This window comes from Lytechinus variegatus, chromosome 2, assembly GCF_018143015.1.
Source record: "Lytechinus variegatus isolate NC3 chromosome 2, Lvar_3.0, whole genome shotgun sequence".
NCBI lineage: Eukaryota > Metazoa > Echinodermata > Echinoidea > Temnopleuroida > Toxopneustidae > Lytechinus > Lytechinus variegatus.
Window position 1 is genome coordinate 35,147,247 of NC_054741.1, and position 21,593 is coordinate 35,168,839.

Genomic DNA, 21,593 nt, shown 5'->3' on the forward strand with positions numbered 1-21,593 from the left:
CTGAAACCCTTTAAGGAGTATTATTTTTTTATGACTAATAATAATAGTAATATTAAGACTAATGGTGATAATAATTGGTTCTTGTATGATGCTTATATCTGCCAGATACAACTCTTCTTGCATTTTAATAATTCCCATAAAAATATAAGAATTATTTGAAAATGTTCTGGCCAATTTCAAATGTAGGTCATTTGATGATTCTAGCATAGTTTTATCTGGGAATTTAACAATTGTATGAACTCTGTAACAGTGTAACTGAACATTAGCTTTGAGTCCAGTGTATTAAGACAATAAATTTTCAATACTTTATTGAATATGATTGATGAGTTGGAAAATCATGCTTAATGGTACTACCATACCAAGTTTTACAGGTAAAACTGATAGAAAATGTTTTATATGTACTTTTCAAGATATAATTTTTAACTGTTAACCAACATAAGGGGGGGGGGGAGTGGTTGTGAAGCACTCAACTACATTGTTGCTATTCACAGACCACAAACACGTGCTAAACATAGGTTTTAAAAACACTTTTCAGGGATTAATTTTCTTGGTATAGCATCACAATCTTTTTTTTACACTCTGCTACACGAAAAGTATTTTGTATCAGATTTTTACATAGGACTGGAGTTCCAACATATATTACCATTAAAATTGTACCTGTTACATTTTATTCAAGGAAAAAAGGGTGATTTTAGAATGATTTTACTATTTTGGAATGATGTTTTAGCAATTATATAAATCATATGAATTTATTTAAAATATTAATCAGCGATGATATGTACTCTCTGTGTATAATAATATACTCCTTTTTGAGTGCTCAATTGTAAAATGACCTTTTGGGTAAATTTTTTAATGTCCCTAATGTACAGTCACATTTCCCCTATTGGGCCGTAGGCAAATTGAAAACAGCCGTTCTATTCAATTTTATTCAAACCACCTATATGTAGCTGGTACAAAAAATGTTAAAACGGCTGTTTTCAATTCGAAGTGCGGCCGCCGTAGAGCAAATGTGACTGAGGTATAAAGAGCCAGGAAATCCATTCTGAAATGAATAGAATAATATCATCTGGTATAGGTATTACTTTACTATCCATTGCTACTCGATTGGTAATAATAATACGAGGGCAAGATTTGACCATTTCTGTCTCTCTTGTGCATTTTACGGGTCATTGCTTTCATATTCATGGTTTTTAGATTCAATATTGTGTGAAATAAAAGCAAAAACAAACAAAGGATTAATTGCTGGATGTGTGAAGATTTCATGGTAGTTTTTCTACCATGCGAAATGCAAGCATTGTTTGGTACGTTTTCATTTCATATTTTTAGAAAAGACTGGATGTCGAAATTCCCTCCAAAATGTAAAGAAAAAAAATGCAATTTTATATCTGTAAATCCTGTATGTTATATAAGAAATCTAAGTAACTTATTGTTAGTCATTTTGTACTCCTCTATCTGCATATCTTGAATGAATTATGGTAGCATTATTTATGTTTTAATCTAAGACTATCTAGACGGAAGAGAAGAATAAGAAACAGGACAATTTGTACTATATAAATCTGTGTGCTGTGTACATGTTGATAAATAAAATTAAGGAATGAGGAAAGGAGGATTGTAAAATACAAACGAAGAATCCTTCATTTACAGTGCTTTGACGGGGAATGGATATGTCTGAAAGTTGTAACATTTTTCTGTCACTAGCAGGTCATATTGTAGTGATATATGGAGTAAAAATCAACAGCAACTAAAACACTTGACAAGCTGTGTTCTTTTTGTAATGTGTAGGTGTACTTGATGTTAGATAATAATCTTTCTTTGAAGACTCGTGTGAACAACATATGCAGATCTGCCACATTTGTGTTGCATTAAATCGGTTGGCATCCATCGATTCTTATAAAAGAAAAAAAAGACCACCCAGAGCCTCGTTCAGACGCTGGTCATGTCTCGCATTGACTTTTGCAATAGTCTTCTGTATGGTCTTGATGCACAAAATAACATACTGCAGAGTACAAAATTTAGCTGTGAGGATTAACGGTATTGCATAGAGTAAGGCTCACCTCTATTCTAATTCATATTCCAGCTAAGTGAACTTGCATTCATGATGAATCCACATGCTAGAATTTAGGTATGCAAAGGGTTTTTACCAATTCCATCAAATGATAATGATGGCAATGGTGATGATGATAATGATGATAAACTCATAATAATACGAATGAAATAATCATCACCATCGTCATAGTGATAATAGCAATAACAGCAATATCAAACACTGACGATGATGGTGATGATGATGATGATAATGGTGATGATGATGTTGATATGGAGACAATGATGGTAGTGGTGGTGGTTTGGGTTACTTTTTTTAATTTTTAAGTGTTACTGTGAGTAATGAGACAAACATTTTGAGGGGTTGCATTTTGGATAGGGTGAAGATTTCCGGAAATCAAGCAAGAACCCCTCCCCAAAAAATAAAATGGAATTAAATAAAAATAAATAAAAATGTAAAGAATATTAAACTAGAAAAAATAAAAGTAAGCGATTTGTGCAGAATATCTCACAGATCTGGGGGAAAAAAGAAGTATTATGGCCAGATATCCATGAAAATTCCATGAGAATCTTGACATTAGCAATAAAATTTGATAAAATATTTTGATACTATTTAAGCTCCAGCCCTTCTCTAAAATCTCACCATATTCCCTAGTTTTTGTATAATATATGCCAAAGCTGAGAAAGAGTACATTCCTCATCAGTAGAGGGTTCAACTTCAACAGTTATCATTCTAATGAATAATTTGCTATTGGGTCCTGTATAGCCTATGCATAACATATAATTGTGTATTTTGGCTCGCTCGCTTCACAGTCTCACATTTTTCACAAATATCCAAAGTTATGTAATGTTAAAATTCCCATTTCTGCTACTTGTCTTTGTTCCTTGCTCCCCTCTCCCTATTTATTCTCTCTCCTGCCCCCCCCCCTCATTCTGTAGAGCTTGTAGTGGGAACCACTCAAAATTGATGTACACACTGTACAACATTGTTTTACTAATTCAATATCGTGCAAAGCCATCTGGGTAAAATGATTATACCCTAGACAATAAGACTTAGACCTCTCTTTTTAATAAAATTGATTCCATTTTCTTCTTTATCATTTTTCTGTTTGCTTTTTATTTCACTGGTTAAATAAATCAAAGGTGGTACCATTTTTTATTAGGTCAACAAGATAACAAAATATAACAAAACTTGCCTATAAAAAATAATTACAATACTTTTATCAGATCCTAAACACTATCTGTCTTACTTGTCTACTCCTTTCTTCTTAGCAAATTGCTAGGAAATTCTACCCATCCCTTCCCATCCACTGGATTTCACGGCTGACTGATTTTTATTTTTTATAAACATCCGTTTTCATATTAAACTATATAGGTTAAGTTTCATTTTCTTTTTTATATATTTGTTTCCTCGCCACTGTTTTTTTTTTCTCTTTTGATTTTTCATTTGACAATACCTGTCAACTCGCAGGCTACGAACCTAGCTAGCGGGCTGTGCGACCTACCTGCGCCAGCGGCTTCGGGTAGCAGCACATGCCATTTCCGTTAGATCACTCAATTTGATTCTCCCTCGCCGTGCGCTTCTGTTTTCAATTTCGTGCTGTTCTACTTACTTCTTCAAATTCTAGCTCTCAGATCAGGGATCGGACCATTTCTAAACAGAATTTTCGAGCATTCAAACCCGTAAGTTGATGGGATGGGATGGAGGGCTGCCAGATGGAGCACTGACGTTAACTTTTGATTGTCAAAAAAGTTAACCATGTTAACGTTAGTCAGTGAGCTTCTTCAAGTTCTTGTGTGAAAACCAGTGGCAGAACTTAGAAGAAAATCACAAAGATTTCATGGGAGTTTGAGAAAAAAATAAACTAACACAAATAGAATAAGAAAGTCGTGAGAAAGTAACAAATATTTCGAAAGGTAGGCCCTAATCGTTTGTGGGCCAAATCGTGGTTTCAGGCACTCATTCAATTTCAATGAACAAGGTTATAATATATTTTGTTCTCAGTTATATCTCCATGTGTGACAAAATAAAGGTGGCAATGTTTGGCTTATTTTCTCTTTTTCTTTGGGGCAAATGCTTGATTTTTTTACACTGACAGTTTCCATTAGACCTGTTAATTCATACCGCTTGGCTCTTATTTAAATTTGATTCTTTATATAATTTTTTCTTAATTAAAAACAGAGATAAAAAAAATGAAAATTTTCTTGCCATATTACTTTCCACCTATAGAGGGCGTACACAAAAATATGCCCAAAATTCAAGTTTTTGAGCGCTCTGGTGAATACAAAAATTATTCCCACATTACTAATGATAAATGAATTAAAACTATATGGAAATTAGTAATTTTGGTCACAAAAGTGACATTTTAATGATTTTTTAAAGTGTGTGCTCGAAACAACATTGGCATACCATAGTCCTTCCTGTAGATTCTCCACAGGCCAGATGGTAGCAGTGAACAAGTGGTTTCAGGAACCACTCGTCGATTGTATACGCGCACTTGCACTTGCAATGACTTGTGTACAAAGTGAATGGAGATTGGAGGTGGAAATAGGGAACCGTGCGTGTGACAGAATGAAGCGCTGCTGTATGAAGTGAATGGTGGTTCCCAATATGACGATATATGACGATATATGACGATAATGCCCGTTTGGATTGCCAGTCGGCAGTAGACAGCTGGCTGCCATCTGTTTTGAGGAGTTTTTTTTAACATATTTGACTTTATATGAGGAGGAAATTTGCTGGAGAATTGCCAAGGATTAATACTAGAAACAACACAAACGGCCAACAATAAGAATATTTTTCACCCCAAATTTTGTCTCGCTGAGGTCAGAAGCCCATTTGTTTTGTTTGGAGATGACAAAAATCCTTATGAAACAAAAGTATGATGGTGGGCCCCAAGTCTGCGCACCTAACAATTTTAGTTAAGATTGAACATGAATTTCTTCTTATTTCAGAAAATCTTTCAGTTGTTAATGTTCCTTACATCATAATGAGTTAGTGTACCAAATATCTCATAAAAATGTGAAAGAAATATATGATTTTCTTGGAAAAAACCTCGGGCAGTCATTTTCAAATTGAAAAAAAAAAATGGTACCCCATGTCTGCGCACTCATTCACTTTGCACACGATTCAGGGATTTTGATGAGAAAGGCTGCATTTTAAGGCTGTCACATGAAATGCCCTGAAGTCATTATTTTCCCACCATTTTGAGTCGGATTTTTTAATGAATACCTCTCTATGTATTGCATGTGTAAAGTTCGTGTTCGTTGCGTATCTCTTTTACTATAATATCGCAGATACGCGGGTGCGCAGACTTGGGAGACCGCGCAGACATGGGGGAACTGACCATAGTAAATTTGAAAGTAGACTGAATAGGGGTAGGGGTAATTTTTCATGATGACTTTGCTTGCCACATAGATTAAAATCCAAATTTTAATGCAAATGCTGTTTTTACCCCAGTGTGCCCCCCCCCCATTTGAAAGTCACAACATATATTTCTAATGGCAATATATGTCATTCAGAGACAAATGAGGACTTGGGGGGGGAGCTTTTCAAATTTTATGTGGAGGAAATGAACTTCAGTTTTGGTTGAAAACCTTTTTTATTTTTATTTTTGCTCGTCAAATTTTCCTCGGGGGAAAATGTGCCTCCCCTTTTGGAAAATCCTGGATCCGCCCCTTTATCATATGATACAAACTTCATTGAACTTAATTCTGTGTCATTAACTGTGAGAGATGTACAACTTTTTTTTTTAAACAGATGTATTTTAAGTAGTCTGATGCAAAGACCCTGATGGAAGAGGAGAGGTCGAATTGGTCCTTTCACACTCTTGGTACCTACATCAATCATGATGGCTGGCATAAAACACAAGAGGGTAGAGAATACTTTACAAGTATCCTCAGACACGGAAAAAGGAGAATGTTTGGTGAGTACCCGGGTATTGAATATTATGATTAGCTACTCAAAGGTTAATCGACTTTAGTCGGGGAAGCATTTCATGAAAGGACTTGTCAGATGAAAAGCTATATCCGACAAGTCCTGTTTTATCTGACAGACCGTAGGAACCGTGCTTCTCGGCCTATTAGAATAAGGGAAATTTGTTAGAACTTGTTAGATGTAAAATGTTGATGAAATGCTCTCCTGATCAAGAGGCCTTGATTTTTATAAAAATAGCTTGTTCTTCAAGATATTGTGGGAAGCACCCAGTAAATAGAGCAATTTCAAATTGCATGATATGTATGCATACATTAGGCATGAACTTGTAGGGTAATGTGGTCAAAGGTCACCAAGTTTGGCACATCACTTCAAATGTAACCTAGTATGTGCATAGATTATTAGATTGAGAGTGAATGATTCTATTGGATTTGTGGAAAATGCTTTTCTTCAAATCAAATAAGATATGTAGGCATATTAACTCATATTGTGTATAACTTTTTTTTGTTGAAATTTTATAAATTCAGAAGGTAATATTAAAGTTTAGAAAGTAGGTCAAAATTTCCCAAGTATATAGAGATAGGAATTTGTTTAATTCCTTGTTCAATTTGCATTTTTATTTTCAACAGGCTGTCTGGAGAGTCCTTCATTACCGTCCCATCTCGAGCAGCCCAAGATATTAAAATATAAACTGTGCTTGGTTGGGAAAGCTGGTGTAGGAAAGAGCAGTACTGTAGCTAGGTTATGTGGGCAGCAAGTAGCTACCAACCATGTGGAAACCCCAGGTAGGTTTAAAGGTCAAGTCCACCCCAGAAAAATGTTGATTTGAATGAAAAGAGAAAAATCAAACAAGCATAACTTTGAAGATTGCATCAAAATTGGATGTAAAATGAGAAAGTTATAACATTTCAAAGTTTTGCTTTTTTCAGAAAACAGTTAAATGCACAACTCAGAGATATGCAAATGAGAATGTCAATGATGTCCTTCACTCACTATATTTTGTTTTTATTGTTTGAATTGTACACTAATTCAATTTTTACAGATTTGATTATAAGGACAAACTTAAATGAACCATAAGATGTTTTAAATAATAGTATTTCCACATGTTCATGGAGGAATAAAACTGTCTACCACATGGCAATGAGGACAAAATCAGAATATTTCACATTTCATATAATAAAATACAAAATGAAATAGTGAGTGGGTGACATCATCAGTCTCATGTGCAAACCATACATTTCTCTTTTATTTGTCATGGTATTAAAATCTATTTGTATCGTTTGTTTTAATCCTACTTGAAACCTATCGGGATACAAGGTTTACACCCTAGTCACCAAATATATAGGACATCATTGGTGTGTGCTTGGTAACATTCATGTATGAACAAACAACTGTCCTGGGTTTTGTCTCACCTGCATAGCAGAGTGAGACTATAGGCGCCGCTTTTACGACGGCGGCGGCGGTGGCGTCAACATCAAATCTTAACCTAAGGTTAAGTTTTTGAAATGACATCATAACTTAGAAAGTATATGGACCTAGTTCATGAAACTTGGACATAAAGTTAATCAAGTATCACTAGACATCCTGCCTGAGTTCACGTCAAATGACCAAGGTCAAAGGTCATTTAGGGTCAATGAACTTTGACCGAGTTTGGGGTATCTGTGAATTACCATTATAACTTTGAAAGTTTATGGATCTGATTCATGAAACTTGGACATAATAATAATAATCAAGTATCAATGAACATCCTTTGCAAGTTTCAGGTCACATGATCAAGGTCAAAGGTCATCTTGGGTCAATGAACTTTGGCCAAAGTGGGGGTATTTGTTAAATTACCATCATAACTTTGAAAGTATATTGGTCTAGTTCATAAAACTTGGACATAAGAGTAATCAAGTATCACTGAACATCATGTGCGCATTTTAGGTCACATGACCAAGATCAAAGGTCAATGAACTTTGGCCGAATTGGGGGTATCTGTTGAATTACCATCATAACATTGAAAGTTTATTGATCTGACTCATGAAACTTGGACATAAGAGTAATCAAGTATCACTAAATATCCTGTGCGAGTTTCAGGTCTCATGATCAAGGTCAAGGGTCATGTAAGGTCAATGAACTTTGGCCACATTGGGGGTATTTTTGAATTACCATCATATCTCTGTAAGTGTATTAGTATATTTCATAAGACATGGAAATAAGAGTAACCAAGTATCACTGAACATCTTGTGCGAGTTATAGTAGTTTTCAAAGTCAGCACTGCTGCTATATTGAATCTCGTGATGCAGGTGAGACCGCCAAAGGGATTCCACTTGTTATTGAATTAGATGATGAATGTGAGAGTTAAGGAAATGCTTAATTTGGGAATCTTATCTGGAGCAGTTGTCCTCCTACTAGAGGAGTTACAATGTTACAATTACCTGTTACAATTTTACTATGATATAAAAAAAAAAATAATTACAATACACGTATCAAATATGATGTACTCTATGTGTAGAAAGGAGGTTGATTTAGCATGAAAATAAAATAAGTAATATAGTTTTCTATTAGTTATGATTCTAGTCCTTAAAATTAAGATTATATTTGATAATCAATGTCAATTATTAGACTGTTTTTTTATTTTTTATTCTGAAGGCATCTTAACTGAATAATAGACTAGAATTTTAATTCGTCTTACGGACGAATTAGGTGATCTGTCTGTGAATCTTATGATTATGATATATTTTTTTATAATGATCACCATGTCAATGCAGATCAATATGAGCATCATGATATTAAGCGCAGTTTTATTAATGAAAGGACATGTTGAATACTGTTGAAAGACATTATTTGAAAGAAAAGGTTGTAAAAAAAACTTGCTTTTCTAAAAAATGACAATTCAAATTTAGCAAGTGATAACACGAAATAGTGAGCAGTGGTGATGAAATCAAGAATCTAGAATCCAGTTTTGAAAAATTTAAATCAGTATCCATAGACTAGATTTTTGGTTACCTCATGAACAATCATGACCAAATGACCTTTCATTTCTAACATTACGATAGGTAGATTTCATTGCAAGATATTATGCAGGCATGTCTTACTTAGCAGGATGGAGAAATTGCATAGACCAAAGTGAATAGAAAGCAAAGCAATGAACACTGATGGAGGTATTTGGAATGCGTTCAGCATGTTCTTATAACAATACTTGGCCAACTCTGAAATACCAGTTGCTAGTACACGCATTGTTGTTTTTATGCGTGTATTGAAACGCACAATTCAAAAGAAAAATCAAGACATCAAGGTTGTTGCTAATATCTCATTAAATATAAAATAATCATGTCACTTTAGTACGAATGAACTTCTTATCATGCGCAGAATAGAACCACAAACTGGCTTATGGGGGGTTACACGCAAAATGAGACAAAATCTAATAAATAAAAAAAATAGATCCTGATGGGTTTCGATCCAGGGACCCTCGCATTACAAGGCAGATGCACTAACCATTCGACCACAGTAACTGCCATACACTTTCTAGGCAACGATGAAATATAACCTCAAATTGAATTATTCAAGTGCAAGTTTTATCATAATGATATACTTTTATACATTGTTAATATTTATGATGATCTCTTGCTTAAAATGATAAGATTGTAAAATAATTTGGAAGAATATAAAACCAGCTACAATATGTAGAAAACCGGGCCAAAAACGACCAATGATTACGGAGTTATAGTCATATTTCCAAAATTATTAAAACGTCATAAAACAAAAATGGAAAATTTTAGTTCTGACGAAAATTTGAAGACGTTATGATAAAATTTATTGTCAAATGTGACATGAAATCACATCTACAAGTCCTATTCTATCCGAATATAAAAGAAAATTTGGGGGTCAACGGACTATCTGAAGAGTTATATAGAATTTTGTAAAAGCATGTTTTTGCACATTTTTGGCCTATTGTGAACGCGCGCTTGCGCGCGTAATTCAAACTTTGTCGGAGGCGCATTCCTTTATTACTGGTCGTAGAAGGTCGGTTAAGGTATCAAATTATTGGGAATTTTATAAAGAATGCATTGATGTAAAATAAAGTGCAGTTGTGCGTTGCGTAAGGACGTTACGCGCGTAAACGCGCGCGAAAACCTGTGAGCGCGCAAATTCCTGAAATGCTTAGAATGACCTGATTCGTACTCTGCTTTGATCAAAAAGTGATTTTGAGCATTTTAAAATTTTGACGCGCGCGTACATGCGCGTCGTGACCTGTACATGACCTTTCATGACATGGACAGTTGACCCTTGATCTGAAGTTAATTTGATGTTAATATTGTTAATTTTTGATGATTGATAATGGAGATATTGTTGATAATGTGATTTTACAAAATGGCGCGTAGATGACGTCACGATGACCATTTGACGTTGAACTTGTTTCGTACACATTGTATGATAACTGTCCATAATTGATAATATTTTGATGAAAATTGATTGAATAGTTTTGATGATTTTGGTGGAACAAGAAAAGGGTGGAAAAAGAAAAATAAATAAAAAGAATAAATAAAGAAATAAATAAAAAAGAAAATTCGTAGAAACACAAGAGGTGATCTGTCAATTGACAGATCACCTAATAATCAGATGATGGAGACGTGTAATACCATTTGAATATTCTCTATGCATGTGGAAGGTTTATTCTAATATTTTTAGTAAGGGTCAATTCCATAAAAAATGTACATCCGACCCTATATATGTGGGACCTTCATGAAATTTTCTGTCTCTAATTTCTTGTTCTTTGACAGTCTGTAATGTTCTCAAAGGACCACGACTTGGTCTGTTTATTAAGTGAAGTAAAACTTGAGAAAAATAGGGGTTGGACGTACAAAAAAAAGTTGATCATTTTATGGAATTGCCCTAAGGCTAATACAAGTGCTCCTTAAAGAGGTATGCTTTTAAATAACACAGATTTGATACTGTCACTGTCTGTTATTAATCTCATAAAATGAGGTAGGTTGATACGCAATTCTGGTGCCAATTTAAAAAGCTCTATTACCAAAACCTGGATTTTACACGTATGTGTTTATATTATAATGTGTTTTGTTAGGTATTGTTAAAGCTGTGACATACTGGCCTGCAAAGCTGAAGCATTCTGGGAAACCTGTCATGTTCCGTCTTGAGTTCTGGGATGCTGGGCATGCTGTCCAGCGAAAGTTCGATCACATTCATCCAGTAAGTATTACTGAAGTACAGCCACTGATTTACATTTAATTAGTAAAAAAAAAGTTAGTCCTTTTCTCATATTATTTCACTTTCATTCATGCTCATGAATGGAAAATGTGAAAAGTTTCTTGACCACTTGATTTTACAATATACTGGAAAGTTCTGTGATATTTTTCCTGTAATCTTATTAAAAAATAAGAAAGGATACAAATTACCTGCTTAGTACACGTACCAGCCTGCTTTAACCCCATGTGATGAGCTGACAACAATTAAATTTAAACAGCTGTTTCAACAATGCCTTTCAAGTGTTTCAACAATAGAAACATTTTACTTTGGCTACAGTTTCTCAGAGCAACAAGATAAAGTCAGAGTCATATTTGGCTTGTCCAGTTCTTAATGATCCATTAGTATGTTTGTGGGCATGACGGGAATCCGCGAACAGAAATAACCATAATTCAAATAATATTGAAAGTTAATTATCTTAGATTCATGCAAGAACATCCATGAATTATACACAATATGTTCATAATGATACATCTTCCATAATGAGTGAGCTCTAAAATATCTCATAGGCCAATTGTTGGATAATGCTGAAATTAGTCAATTTGTAAGTATTTATGAAATTGTATACATCTTTTTTTTTCACGATTTATATTATATTGGCATACAAATATCACAAGGGCTTCCCTGCTGTTGTCCATGACTTATTTGAAATTTGCAAAAGAAATGCCTCTAGCGACAAAAATAGTAAATACTGATATTTCGCTTCTGCAGAAGCCAGACGGCTCCGAAGAATTAACATCGGCACGCCACATGAAATATCAATACCCCGTGGAATTCTTTGTCAATGATCTGGATGCTTTATTTTCCTGTATTGTGCTTGAGTTTCCTACCCTTCCTATCACGGCCATGCCCCAGCTCTACAATTACTATGAGAAATAGATAACAGCATGTATCCCACTGGCAAAAACAATTCCAGTTATTTGTTGTGAATACTCAAGGTGTGTGGTATATTTCTGATATATGGTGCTCAGTCAATCATACAACAAAATTTTTCATATATATATTTCAATCTCTGTTCTCTTTACATTTTAGGCTTGCCGAGAAAAGGCTCAAGCAGTGCTCTACTTCTTCTCCTTCATCGATCGTTCCAGCTTCGAGGATTTGAGAACCCAGTTGTCCAAGACACTCTCAAACGAAGACACACCTCTCCTGTTTGTCATTGGCACCAAGTATGACCAGTACAACCGCAGTGAAATCACATCCAGGGAACTTCTGGACTTCCAGAAGCAGTGGCAAGTGCCAATCCTTAAGTTGAAGAACGTCCTGAAACCCACGGAATCGAACGCTCTGTTGGCAGGCGACTCCTGCGCCGAGGTTGACGATGTTGCTCCCGCCATGAACACGTTGGTGGAATACCTTTGGATTCATGATCAAGTTCTGACAGGGAATATTGAGAGGACTCCAAAGGTGAATACTTCATCAGGAGTCGAGACACATACTGCTAGTGACGATGATGAAGCCACGTACGTCTGACACGTCTTGATATTGTGGTGTTACTGTGATCTCTGGCGGGTGTGCTTTGTAGCGATATCTCTTGAATTATGGTAATGATGGCTGGATTCATCATCATATAACACTTATTGCCAGAGGATACAAAGCATAGTTATTATAACACTGGCTTGAGCTTGAGCTATCACATTGGGTAATTTCAAGTTCAGTGTTGATCTATTGGTGTTGGTGTTAGGTCAATTTTTACACGAGTATAACATCAAACATAAACTGAAGATGGTCCTGAAAAGTCACTCACTAGTTGTTGAGATGTCAATAATGTGATCTGGATCAGGTTTACAAAGTCAGAATAGATTTTGGAGCTAGGGGAAGCAATCCGGATTCCAGCAACAATGCCAACACTTGACTTGAAATCACCCATTATCTGTAGTGCTCAGTGGAGTCAGTGCATTCAAGGAATCAATCCTTCCTGGAAGGCTGGTGTACATTCACTTCACCCGGGTAGAGAGCAGCACAATGTGGATAAATTTCTTGCGAAAGAAAAACATTCCATGGCTGGGATTCGAACCCATGACCCTCCATATGGGCGATGACAGAACCACTAGGCCATGATGATCAGTCAATCTATAGGTTAAGCCAAAATTATTTCAATGTGTGTGTACTTCAAATACTTTTCCAAACTTAAATTTTATCAGTTTGATCATGTAATTTCGTCTATAAGCATCAGCTTATCTTGCCAAAAATATGACATGGCTGGATTAGATTATGAGAAATCCTCTTAACTCAAAAAAATTAGAAGTATTGCAATTTGATACAGATATTGCAATTTGATACAGATATGTTATTAGGTTCAGTGGTTTTTATTTGAAAAAAAATGATCGCCTTGTATTGATTGATAAAACCTTTAATTTTTTAAATGTTACATGCCAATTTAGTTCATTATATCATTTCTATTCATTGTGTAGAACAACCAATTGGTTCATCTGACCATATCAAATTGGATATTGGCTCATCAGTGTTTACAATCAAGGACCCGACTACAGTTTTATCCAAATTTATTTTCAAGCCAGAATAATTCCCTAACTTAATAACATCTTGAATTATGAACTTCCCTGCGGAGACAAAATTTGAAAATAGGGTGGTATCACTTACTAGCATTTGGAAATTGTTAATTTATTTTTGTAAATGTTACTTTTACAAATTAAATACTATAATTACCACTCTTATTCTTAGTTGACCTTATCTGGGATGCCATTATGTCTACAACTAAAAGGAATATCATGGCATGGTAGTCTATGTTTCAGGTTATGTATCAGGATGGCTGTTGCCTTTATTCAAGTATAATCATGATGGCGATGTCGTCCACATCGCTGTCGATACATGGAATAATCCCGTGATACATTTGCGTCGATCACGTATGCTGAACTATGGCAAGCTAACTGGTACGATTCCCAACATCCCCCTTTTCATATGAAAGAATGATGCAAATGAATTCTTTTCCAGAAAATCAGTGTATAAAAATACTGCATGTACTTGACGCAATTTTCTAACTGACATGGAGTTGTAGCTATGATGTTTAAAATCAATATCGTTTTTTTCTCATCTATCCTTTCTTCCTTCTCTTCCTTTTCTTTTTATTGTTTTGTTTTGTAACTATAACAAAAATATTGTTTAAAACTTTGCGATTGCTTGCATGTCCACATACAAATCGACTCAACTGTTTACATCAAAATAAACATGGAAAACATAAAAAACAATATGCATCAACTATCGCAGTTAAAGCAAAAAACATATCCAAAATCAACTTGGACAATAAACACTAAAAAATTATCTTACAGTCCTTGAAACTTTTTTTTTTTTCTCGCGATTGTTCTTTGTTTATTGTCCGCGGTTAATTGTTTCGTAGGCGTCATTGTTCATATGTTCGCTGTTAATTATATTGTGAGCGTTCCAGGTAAATTTAAGACTGTCAATTTCTGTCTTCTTTGTATTTACAGTTATTTGTTGTGTTTGATATTTTACGGCTGGACATAGTCCTTGTAACGACTTTGTGGCCTGATGGTTCGCGTGCGGGTGTGGGCTACTTCCGGTGATGGCGTCGCTTGCTGTTGTTGCTCGCGTTGTTCTTCATCTCCAGGATTGTTGCACTGTGGGCCTGTTGTGTTCGTGGTAGGTTGAATGTCGGTCCACACATCTGGAGTCGCTGGCAAAGATTCATAGGTTGACTGAATGCGTTTGCGATTTCGACGGTAGAGCTGTTCATTGACTTTTACCACATAAGACCTTGGTGAAAGCTTTCTCATACAAACACCTAGCTGCCATGTTGGTTTTCCTTTGTTGATCGCTAATTGAACTCTGACTGCTTGTCCAACCTTCAAGTCTGGTAGCTCTTTTGTTGATTTGTCAAACTGTGTCTTTGCTTTCTTGCCTTTCTCTACCTTTTTTCGCTTAACTCCTGTCACTACTTTCGGCTTCAGCAGGTGTTGTGCTGTTGGCAGTGTTGTCTGTGTCCGACGTGACATCAATCTCTGGACAGGACTACTCTGCATTCCTTCGGTGGGGGTGTTTCTCCACTTTAAGATTGCTTTGTAGATATCTGTGCCTGACTTTGCGCACTTCTTCATGATGTTCTTGGCAATCTTTACAGCAGATTCTGCCTTCCCGTTGGATTGGGGGTGATGAGGCGAAGATGTGGTATGATGTATCTCCCACTCCTCCATTAAGCATTTGAACTCATCACTGGAGTACTGTGGACCATTGTCACTGATGACTTCCTTGGGAATGCCATGTCTGCTGAACTGTGATTTCAGGCATGTAATCACATCTGCACTTGTGGTCGACTGGAGCTCATCTACTTCCCAAAAGTCTGAGTAGTAATCTACTGTAATGAGATAATCTTTCCCATTCAGTGTGAAGAGGTCTGTGCCAAGTGTCTTCCAAGGTCGGTCTGGAACTTCCCGAGGAAGTAGTGGCTGTTTCGCCTGCTGTGCCTGATGTTCGTTGCAAACACTGCATTGTCGAACTACATCCCGTATCTCATGGTTCATTTTGGGCCAAAAGATTGTCTCTCTTGCTTTTCGCAGGCTAGATTCCATGCCTTGATGGCTGGCATGCACCCTTTGCAGTAGTTCGCCTCTGAGCCGCTTCGGTATAATGACTCTGTTGGCCTTGTAGAGAATACCATTGTGCGAAGTTATCTCATCGCGATAAGCCCAATACTCGCGTATTTCTACTGGTACAGTGTTTACTGTATCTGGCCAACCTTCGATCACGACTTGTTTGAGCACCTGTAGGATCTCATCCTTCTGGGTCATTTCTTCTACTTGCTTGAACCGTTTGTCTGTGAAGTTCACCGACTCTCTTGGATTGATTTCTTCGAATTCTCTTTGTCTTTGTTGGCTGACTGTGTAGATTTCGTAGTATCCTCCTTCTCCTTGGGTTTTCAGCGGTAGTGCTGCTCTTGACAACATGTCAGCCACATACATAAGCTTCCCTTGTTTGTATGTGACCTGGAGGTTGTACTTTTGCAATCTTAGCAGCATCCGCTGCAGACGCTTTGGGGCTGACAGCAATGGCTTCAGGAAGATAGACTGTAGAGGTTTGTGGTCTGATTCTACAGTTACTGTCTCCTTCCCAAATAGGTACTGATGAAAGTGTTCGCATGCGAATACTATCGCTAGACATTCTTTCTCTATTTGAGCATATCTTCGTTCTGTCTCCGTCAGAGCCCTAGATGCAAACGCAGCTGGTTGTGACATCTGCATGAGGGTTGCTCCTAAGCCTGTGTCACTGGCGTCACATTGGATTGTAACTTCTTCGTTCACGTCGTAGTACCAGAGTACTGGAGCTGTTGTCACCAACTTCTTTACTCTGCTGTAAGCTCTTTCCTGTGCCGGACCCCAGAACCACTTTACTTCTTTAAGTGTAAGTTGCCGCAGTGGTTCGCACTCTTCTGACAGATGTGGCAGGAACTTGGCAAGGTAATTGACGAAGCCTACAAAACGTTGAACCGTCTTTACATCTCGTGGCCTTTCCAGTTCCGCAACCGCTCTGATCTTCTCTGGGTCTGGGCAGAGTCCTTTGTCAGTAAGTACATGACCAATGTACCTGACTTCGGTCTGTTTCATTTGGATCTTGGTTTTATTGTCTCACCTGCATAGCAGAGTGAGACTATAGGCGCCGCTTTTCCGATGGCGGCGGCGGCGTCAACATCAAATCTTAACCTGAGGTTAAGTTTTTGAAATGACATCATAACTTAGAAAGTATATGGACCTAGTTCATGAAACTTGGCCATAAGGTTAATCAAGTATTACTGAACATCCTATTAGAGTTTCATGTCACATGACTAAGGTTAAAGGTCATTTAGGGTCAATGAACTTAGACCATGTTGGAGGAATCAACATCGAAATCTTAACCTGAGGTTAAGTTTTTGAAATGTCATCATAACTTAGAAAATATATGGACCTAGTTCATGAAACTTGGACATAAGGTTAATCAATTATCACTTAACATCCTGCGTGAGTTTTATGTCACATGACCAAGGTCAAAGGTCATTTAGGGTCAATGAACTTTGGCCGAAATGGGGGTATCTGTTGAATTCCCATCATAACTTTGAAAGTTTATGGATCTGATTCATGAAACATGGACATAATAGTAATCAAGCATCACTGAACATTTTGTGCAAGTTTCAGGTCTCATGATTAAGGTCAAAGGTCATTTAGGGTCAATGAACTTTGGCCGATTTGGGGGTATCTGTTGAATTACCATCATAACTTTGAAAGTTTATTGGTCTAGTTCGTTAAACCTGGACATTAGAGTAATCAAGTAACACTGAACATCCTGTGCGCATTTCAGGTCACATGACCAAGGTCAAAGGTCAATGAACTTTGGCCGAATTGGGTGTATCTGTTGAATTACCATCACTTCTTTGAAAGTTTATGGATCTGATTCATGAATCTTGGACATAAGAGTAATCAAGTATCACTGAACATCCTGTGTGAGTTTCAAGTCACATGATCAAGGTCAAAGGTCATGTAAGGCCAATGAACTTTGGCCATGTTGGTTTTTTTTTGTTGAATAACCATCATATCTCTAGGTTTATTGGTCTAGTTCATAAAAAGTGGACATAAGAGTAACCATGTATCACTGAACATCTTGTGCGAGTAAGAGTAGTTTTCAAAGTCAGCACTGCTGCTATATTGAACCGCGTGATGCAGGTGAGACGGCCAGAGGCATTCCACTTGTTGAACTTGAGCCCAACTTGTCTTGCTCTCTCTAGAAGTCTCCTCAAGTTCTGGTCGTGATTGATGATCGCTTCCTCCATGGTTTCTCCACTTCCATAGACTAGGAGATCATCAACTATTGCCTCTACTCCTGGTAACCCTTGGACTACTTCATGTTGTCTTCTCTGGTATTCTTCTGGAGCAGTAGCAATGCCAAATGGCATCCTCAGCCATCGGTAGCGACCAAATGGCGTCCAGAATGTGGTCAGGAAACTACTCTCTTTATCCAACTTCACTTGCCAATATCCATCTTTGGCATCGAGGATCGTGAACACCTTGGCTTGTGACAATTGGGGCAGGATCTCTTCTATGGTAGGCATCGGATAATGTGATCTTTTCAGGGCTTTGTTTAGATCCTTTGGGTCTATGCAAATCCTCAGTTTCCCTGGTTTCTTCACTGCTACCATGCTGCTGATCCACTCAGTGGGAGTTGTCACCTTCTTTATGACTCCCTTCTCCTCAAGCTCACTTATCTTGTCTTTCAGGCTTGGTTTGAGTGCTGCTGGTACCCTCCGTGGCATGTGTTGTACCGGTTTCACTGTCTTGTCAGTCTCAAGGTGATATTCTCCAGGCAGACATCCCAGCCCTGTGAATACATCCTTGTATTCCTTCATTATCTGCTCTTTCGTCAAAGGCTGTTCTGTTGCTTGACTAAGGATCTCTATCCGCTCTGGGTTGTTTCTTGTGACTAACCCTAAGTCCTTGCTAGAGTCACCTGATAGGATTGGAACTTGACTTGATCCATCAACTATCTGAAATTGAAGCAGGTGTACTGGACCATTCTTGACCTGGACTTCTAGTGCTGTCTGTCCTCTTGGTTTGATTAGTTTTCCTTTGAATGGCTTCAGTCTGACCTTGCTGTGCTCCAGCCTTGGGTTTCCATCTTGTAGGACATCACATAAGTCAGTGTAGCTCAGCACATTGACTGTAGCACCTGTGTCAATCTGACTGTTCATCTCTTTTTTGTCAGATCCATTAGCTCGATATATGACATTTGCTCTCCATCGCTTACCATTGGATCCAACACTGCTTATCCTCTCTATGGTGTAGATGGATTCATCTGACAGGTCATCATCCTCATCATCAAGAGACCTCACTGGCTTCTGTTCTTTTGCCAAACATTTTTTTTGAAAAATGATTGTTTTTCTTGCAATTGCCGCACTGCTTTCCCCACGCTGGGCAAGCGGTCTTCTCTCTCCTGTGTTCTCCACCACAGTACTTGCAATTCCGTATCATTTGTGTCTTCTGCTGTCCTTTGCTGTGGCTCTTCTTGTGACCGGAATTCGCCTTTCTTGGCTTCACATGCTTTTTGTACACTGCTTGCACTGATTCAGTATGAGTGCTGGCACTTTCGATGCTTTTGAGTTGTTGTTTAGTCACTTCTGCACTATGGCACACATCTATCACCTTTTGTAGCGTTAGATTTTCCCCATGCAGCAACCTCGCCCTTACGTCTGGATCATTGGTTCCTAGGACGATGCGGTCTCTGATCAAGTCATCTCTTAGCGTGTCGAACTCGCAGGTTTCTGCCAAACTTCTCAGTGCTGTCACATACTGATCAATTGTCTCCCTCTCACCTTGATTTCTAGTATTGAATTGGTACCGTTCAAATATGACATTAGTCGTAGGATCAAAATGCTTCTTCATAGCATCAAGGATTTGTTTGGTTGTCGTTTTCTGACTCTCTTCTAGTGTAGTGTAGAGCTTATAGCATTCTTTCCCTATGAGTGATAATAAAGTTGCTACTCTCACTTTGTCTGGCTTCTTATCTAGCTCTAACGCAATTTCATAGTTTTCCCATTGCGACTGAAAAAACTTCCAATTTCCCCTCAAATCCCCCTTCATATCCATGGGTGATGGGACTGGAAAATTGCTTGATGCAGCCATCATTTATCAAACTATAGTTCGAATTTATGCTTGAGTTTGTTAAAGTCTATAATCCTTTATAATCGTATGCAAATCTTGGGCTGAAGTTTTTTGACCCGGCTCCCGTGCTGGTATGCACTCTTGGGTAAGAAAGGCTTCAGCGGCTCCTTCACTACGCTAACCCACTCATCCGCGGGGGCGCGGCCAGGCCTTAGCAGGTCAACTTCTGCCCGCGAAATGCAATCAAATTCTACCGAACTTACTTGACATCTCGACGAACTCTGGCTTTCTTACAGGCTCGATGTGTTGTCAAATCATATGTCCGGTGATCCCACTTCTGACACCATGTTTCAGGTTATGTATCAGGATGGCTGTTGCCTTTATTCAAGTATAATCATGATGGCGATGTCGTCCACATCGCTGTCGATACATGGAATAATCCCGTGATACATTTGCGTCGATCACGTATGCTGAACTATGGCAAGCTAACTGGTACGATTCCCAACAGTCTATAAGTATACAAAGGATTGATGATGATATGTTTGGTTTTAGGGGTTCATGGTTATTAAGGTGTACATTTCATTATTCATTATTATATATGTATTATAGTAAATAGTGGTAGTAAAATACGAGCTGTGATTGGCTGGATTTGTACCACGTGACCTCCCTTCAAAAAGTTATATTGTACATATGTACAATATAACTTTCGATTTTTGGATGGCAAAATCCATGATGGGGGGCTTAGATTGAGGGATCTATTTACTATAATAAATAGTGAACGTTCTATCATACAACATTACTGGACTATATGAACTCCAAATATAAAATTATCCCTCGTGCAAGCCTATTTCACCTCGGCCTTCGGCCTCGGAGAAATAAACCTGCACTCGGGATAATTTTATATTTGTCGTACATATAATCCAGTATATTGTACAATAGATTGTACACTATTTATATAATATATTATTATATCAAGTAAAGTATCAAATGATGTGTGCAAACTGGAGTCAAAGTATTGTAGTTTCTTGATTGCAAGCTGGTTGAAATTCAAATGAATACCTTGTTACTACATGTACAAGGTTCCCAGGAAGGGTAGGGTTGGCCATTTTCCAGGAAATTCAGGTATTTCCTGCACATTTGGGAAATACTGGGAAAACCTTGTAAAATTATCGAAGCTGTATTTATCAGTATTTTACCACCAGTGTTTCCAACTCCATTCAACCCTTCGGCAAAGAAATATCTGTAAGTTTGAATCAATTAGCTTAAAGTGGAAGTTCACCCTGACAAAAACTTTGTTGTAAGAAATAGCAGAAAAAATAATAATAAATATTGGTGAAGGTATGAGGAAAGTCCATTAAAGATTAAGAAAGTTGTTAGACTTACAAGGTTTTAGTTTGTGACGTCATTTACGAGAAGCCGTCCCATATGTTATGTAATATAAACTGCATAAATTTCATTTTTTTAATGGTTTGTGATGATTTATTATGTAAATTTGTATTTCTTTTTTTAGGAGCGGTGTGAAATCATTTGTGTGTGTATATATATATATATATATATATATATATATATATACCATTGTTCTCTTCATCCATTTCTTTACAATATATATATATATACATGTATATATATATACTAAAGGTACAATAAAAGCCATTTTTTAATTTTCTGAGAAAATGACATTTCATTGAATTTTTGCCATACGATATGGAGGAAAGCTGCTTGTATCTGATGTCACAAATCAAAACTTAAAATTCTAATAACTTTTTTATTCT

At 37.1% G+C, this 21,593-nt stretch overlaps 2 protein-coding genes across 3 annotated transcripts; one reads left to right on the forward strand and one right to left on the reverse strand.

Moving 5' to 3' along the window:
• Positions 1-3,506: 3,506 nt before the first annotated feature.
• LOC121407951 (ciliogenesis and planar polarity effector 2-like) lies at positions 3,507-13,404 on the forward strand. 2 transcript variants are annotated; one of them, XM_041599215.1, is made up of 5 exons: positions 3,507-3,726; positions 5,804-5,969; positions 6,607-6,762; positions 11,046-11,170; positions 12,257-13,404. In XM_041599215.1, exons 2-5 carry the CDS (start codon positions 5,837-5,839, stop codon positions 12,695-12,697), a joined length of 855 nt encoding a protein of 284 aa, XP_041455149.1. In that variant the 5' UTR covers positions 3,507-3,726; positions 5,804-5,836; the 3' UTR covers positions 12,698-13,404. The 2 variants fall into 2 exon arrangements, with proteins under 2 accessions (XP_041455149.1, XP_041455150.1); XM_041599216.1 differs by lacking the exon at positions 3,507-3,726 and adding an exon at positions 3,944-3,960.
• A 1,287-nt stretch (positions 13,405-14,691) lies between these two features.
• LOC121406788 (uncharacterized protein K02A2.6-like) lies at positions 14,692-18,911 on the reverse strand. Its single transcript, XM_041597658.1, has 2 exons — positions 17,934-18,911; positions 14,692-16,791 (listed from the first exon to the last, which is right to left on the reverse strand). Exons 1-2 carry the CDS (start codon positions 18,909-18,911, stop codon positions 14,692-14,694), a joined length of 3,078 nt encoding a protein of 1,025 aa, XP_041453592.1.
• Between the last annotated feature and the right edge of the window lie 2,682 nt (positions 18,912-21,593).

Bases quoted from the DNA above. Each gene is read 5' to 3' on its own strand.
- LOC121406788 (XM_041597658.1), bottom strand. From the start codon at position 18,911: ATGAACAGTCAGATTGACACAGGTGCTACAGTCAATGTGCTGAGCTAC. The intron at 16,792-17,933 runs GTTGGGCTCAAG...CAAATGAAACAG, and splicing joins TTCTAGAGAGAGCAAGACAA to ACCGAAGTCAGGTACATTGG.
- LOC121407951 (XM_041599215.1), top strand. From the start codon at position 5,837: ATGGAAGAGGAGAGGTCGAATTGGTCCTTTCACACTCTTGGTACCTAC. The intron at 5,970-6,606 runs GTGAGTACCCGG...TATTTTCAACAG, and splicing joins CGGAAAAAGGAGAATGTTTG to GCTGTCTGGAGAGTCCTTCA. The intron at 11,171-12,256 runs GTAAGTATTACT...TTTACATTTTAG, and splicing joins AGTTCGATCACATTCATCCA to GCTTGCCGAGAAAAGGCTCA.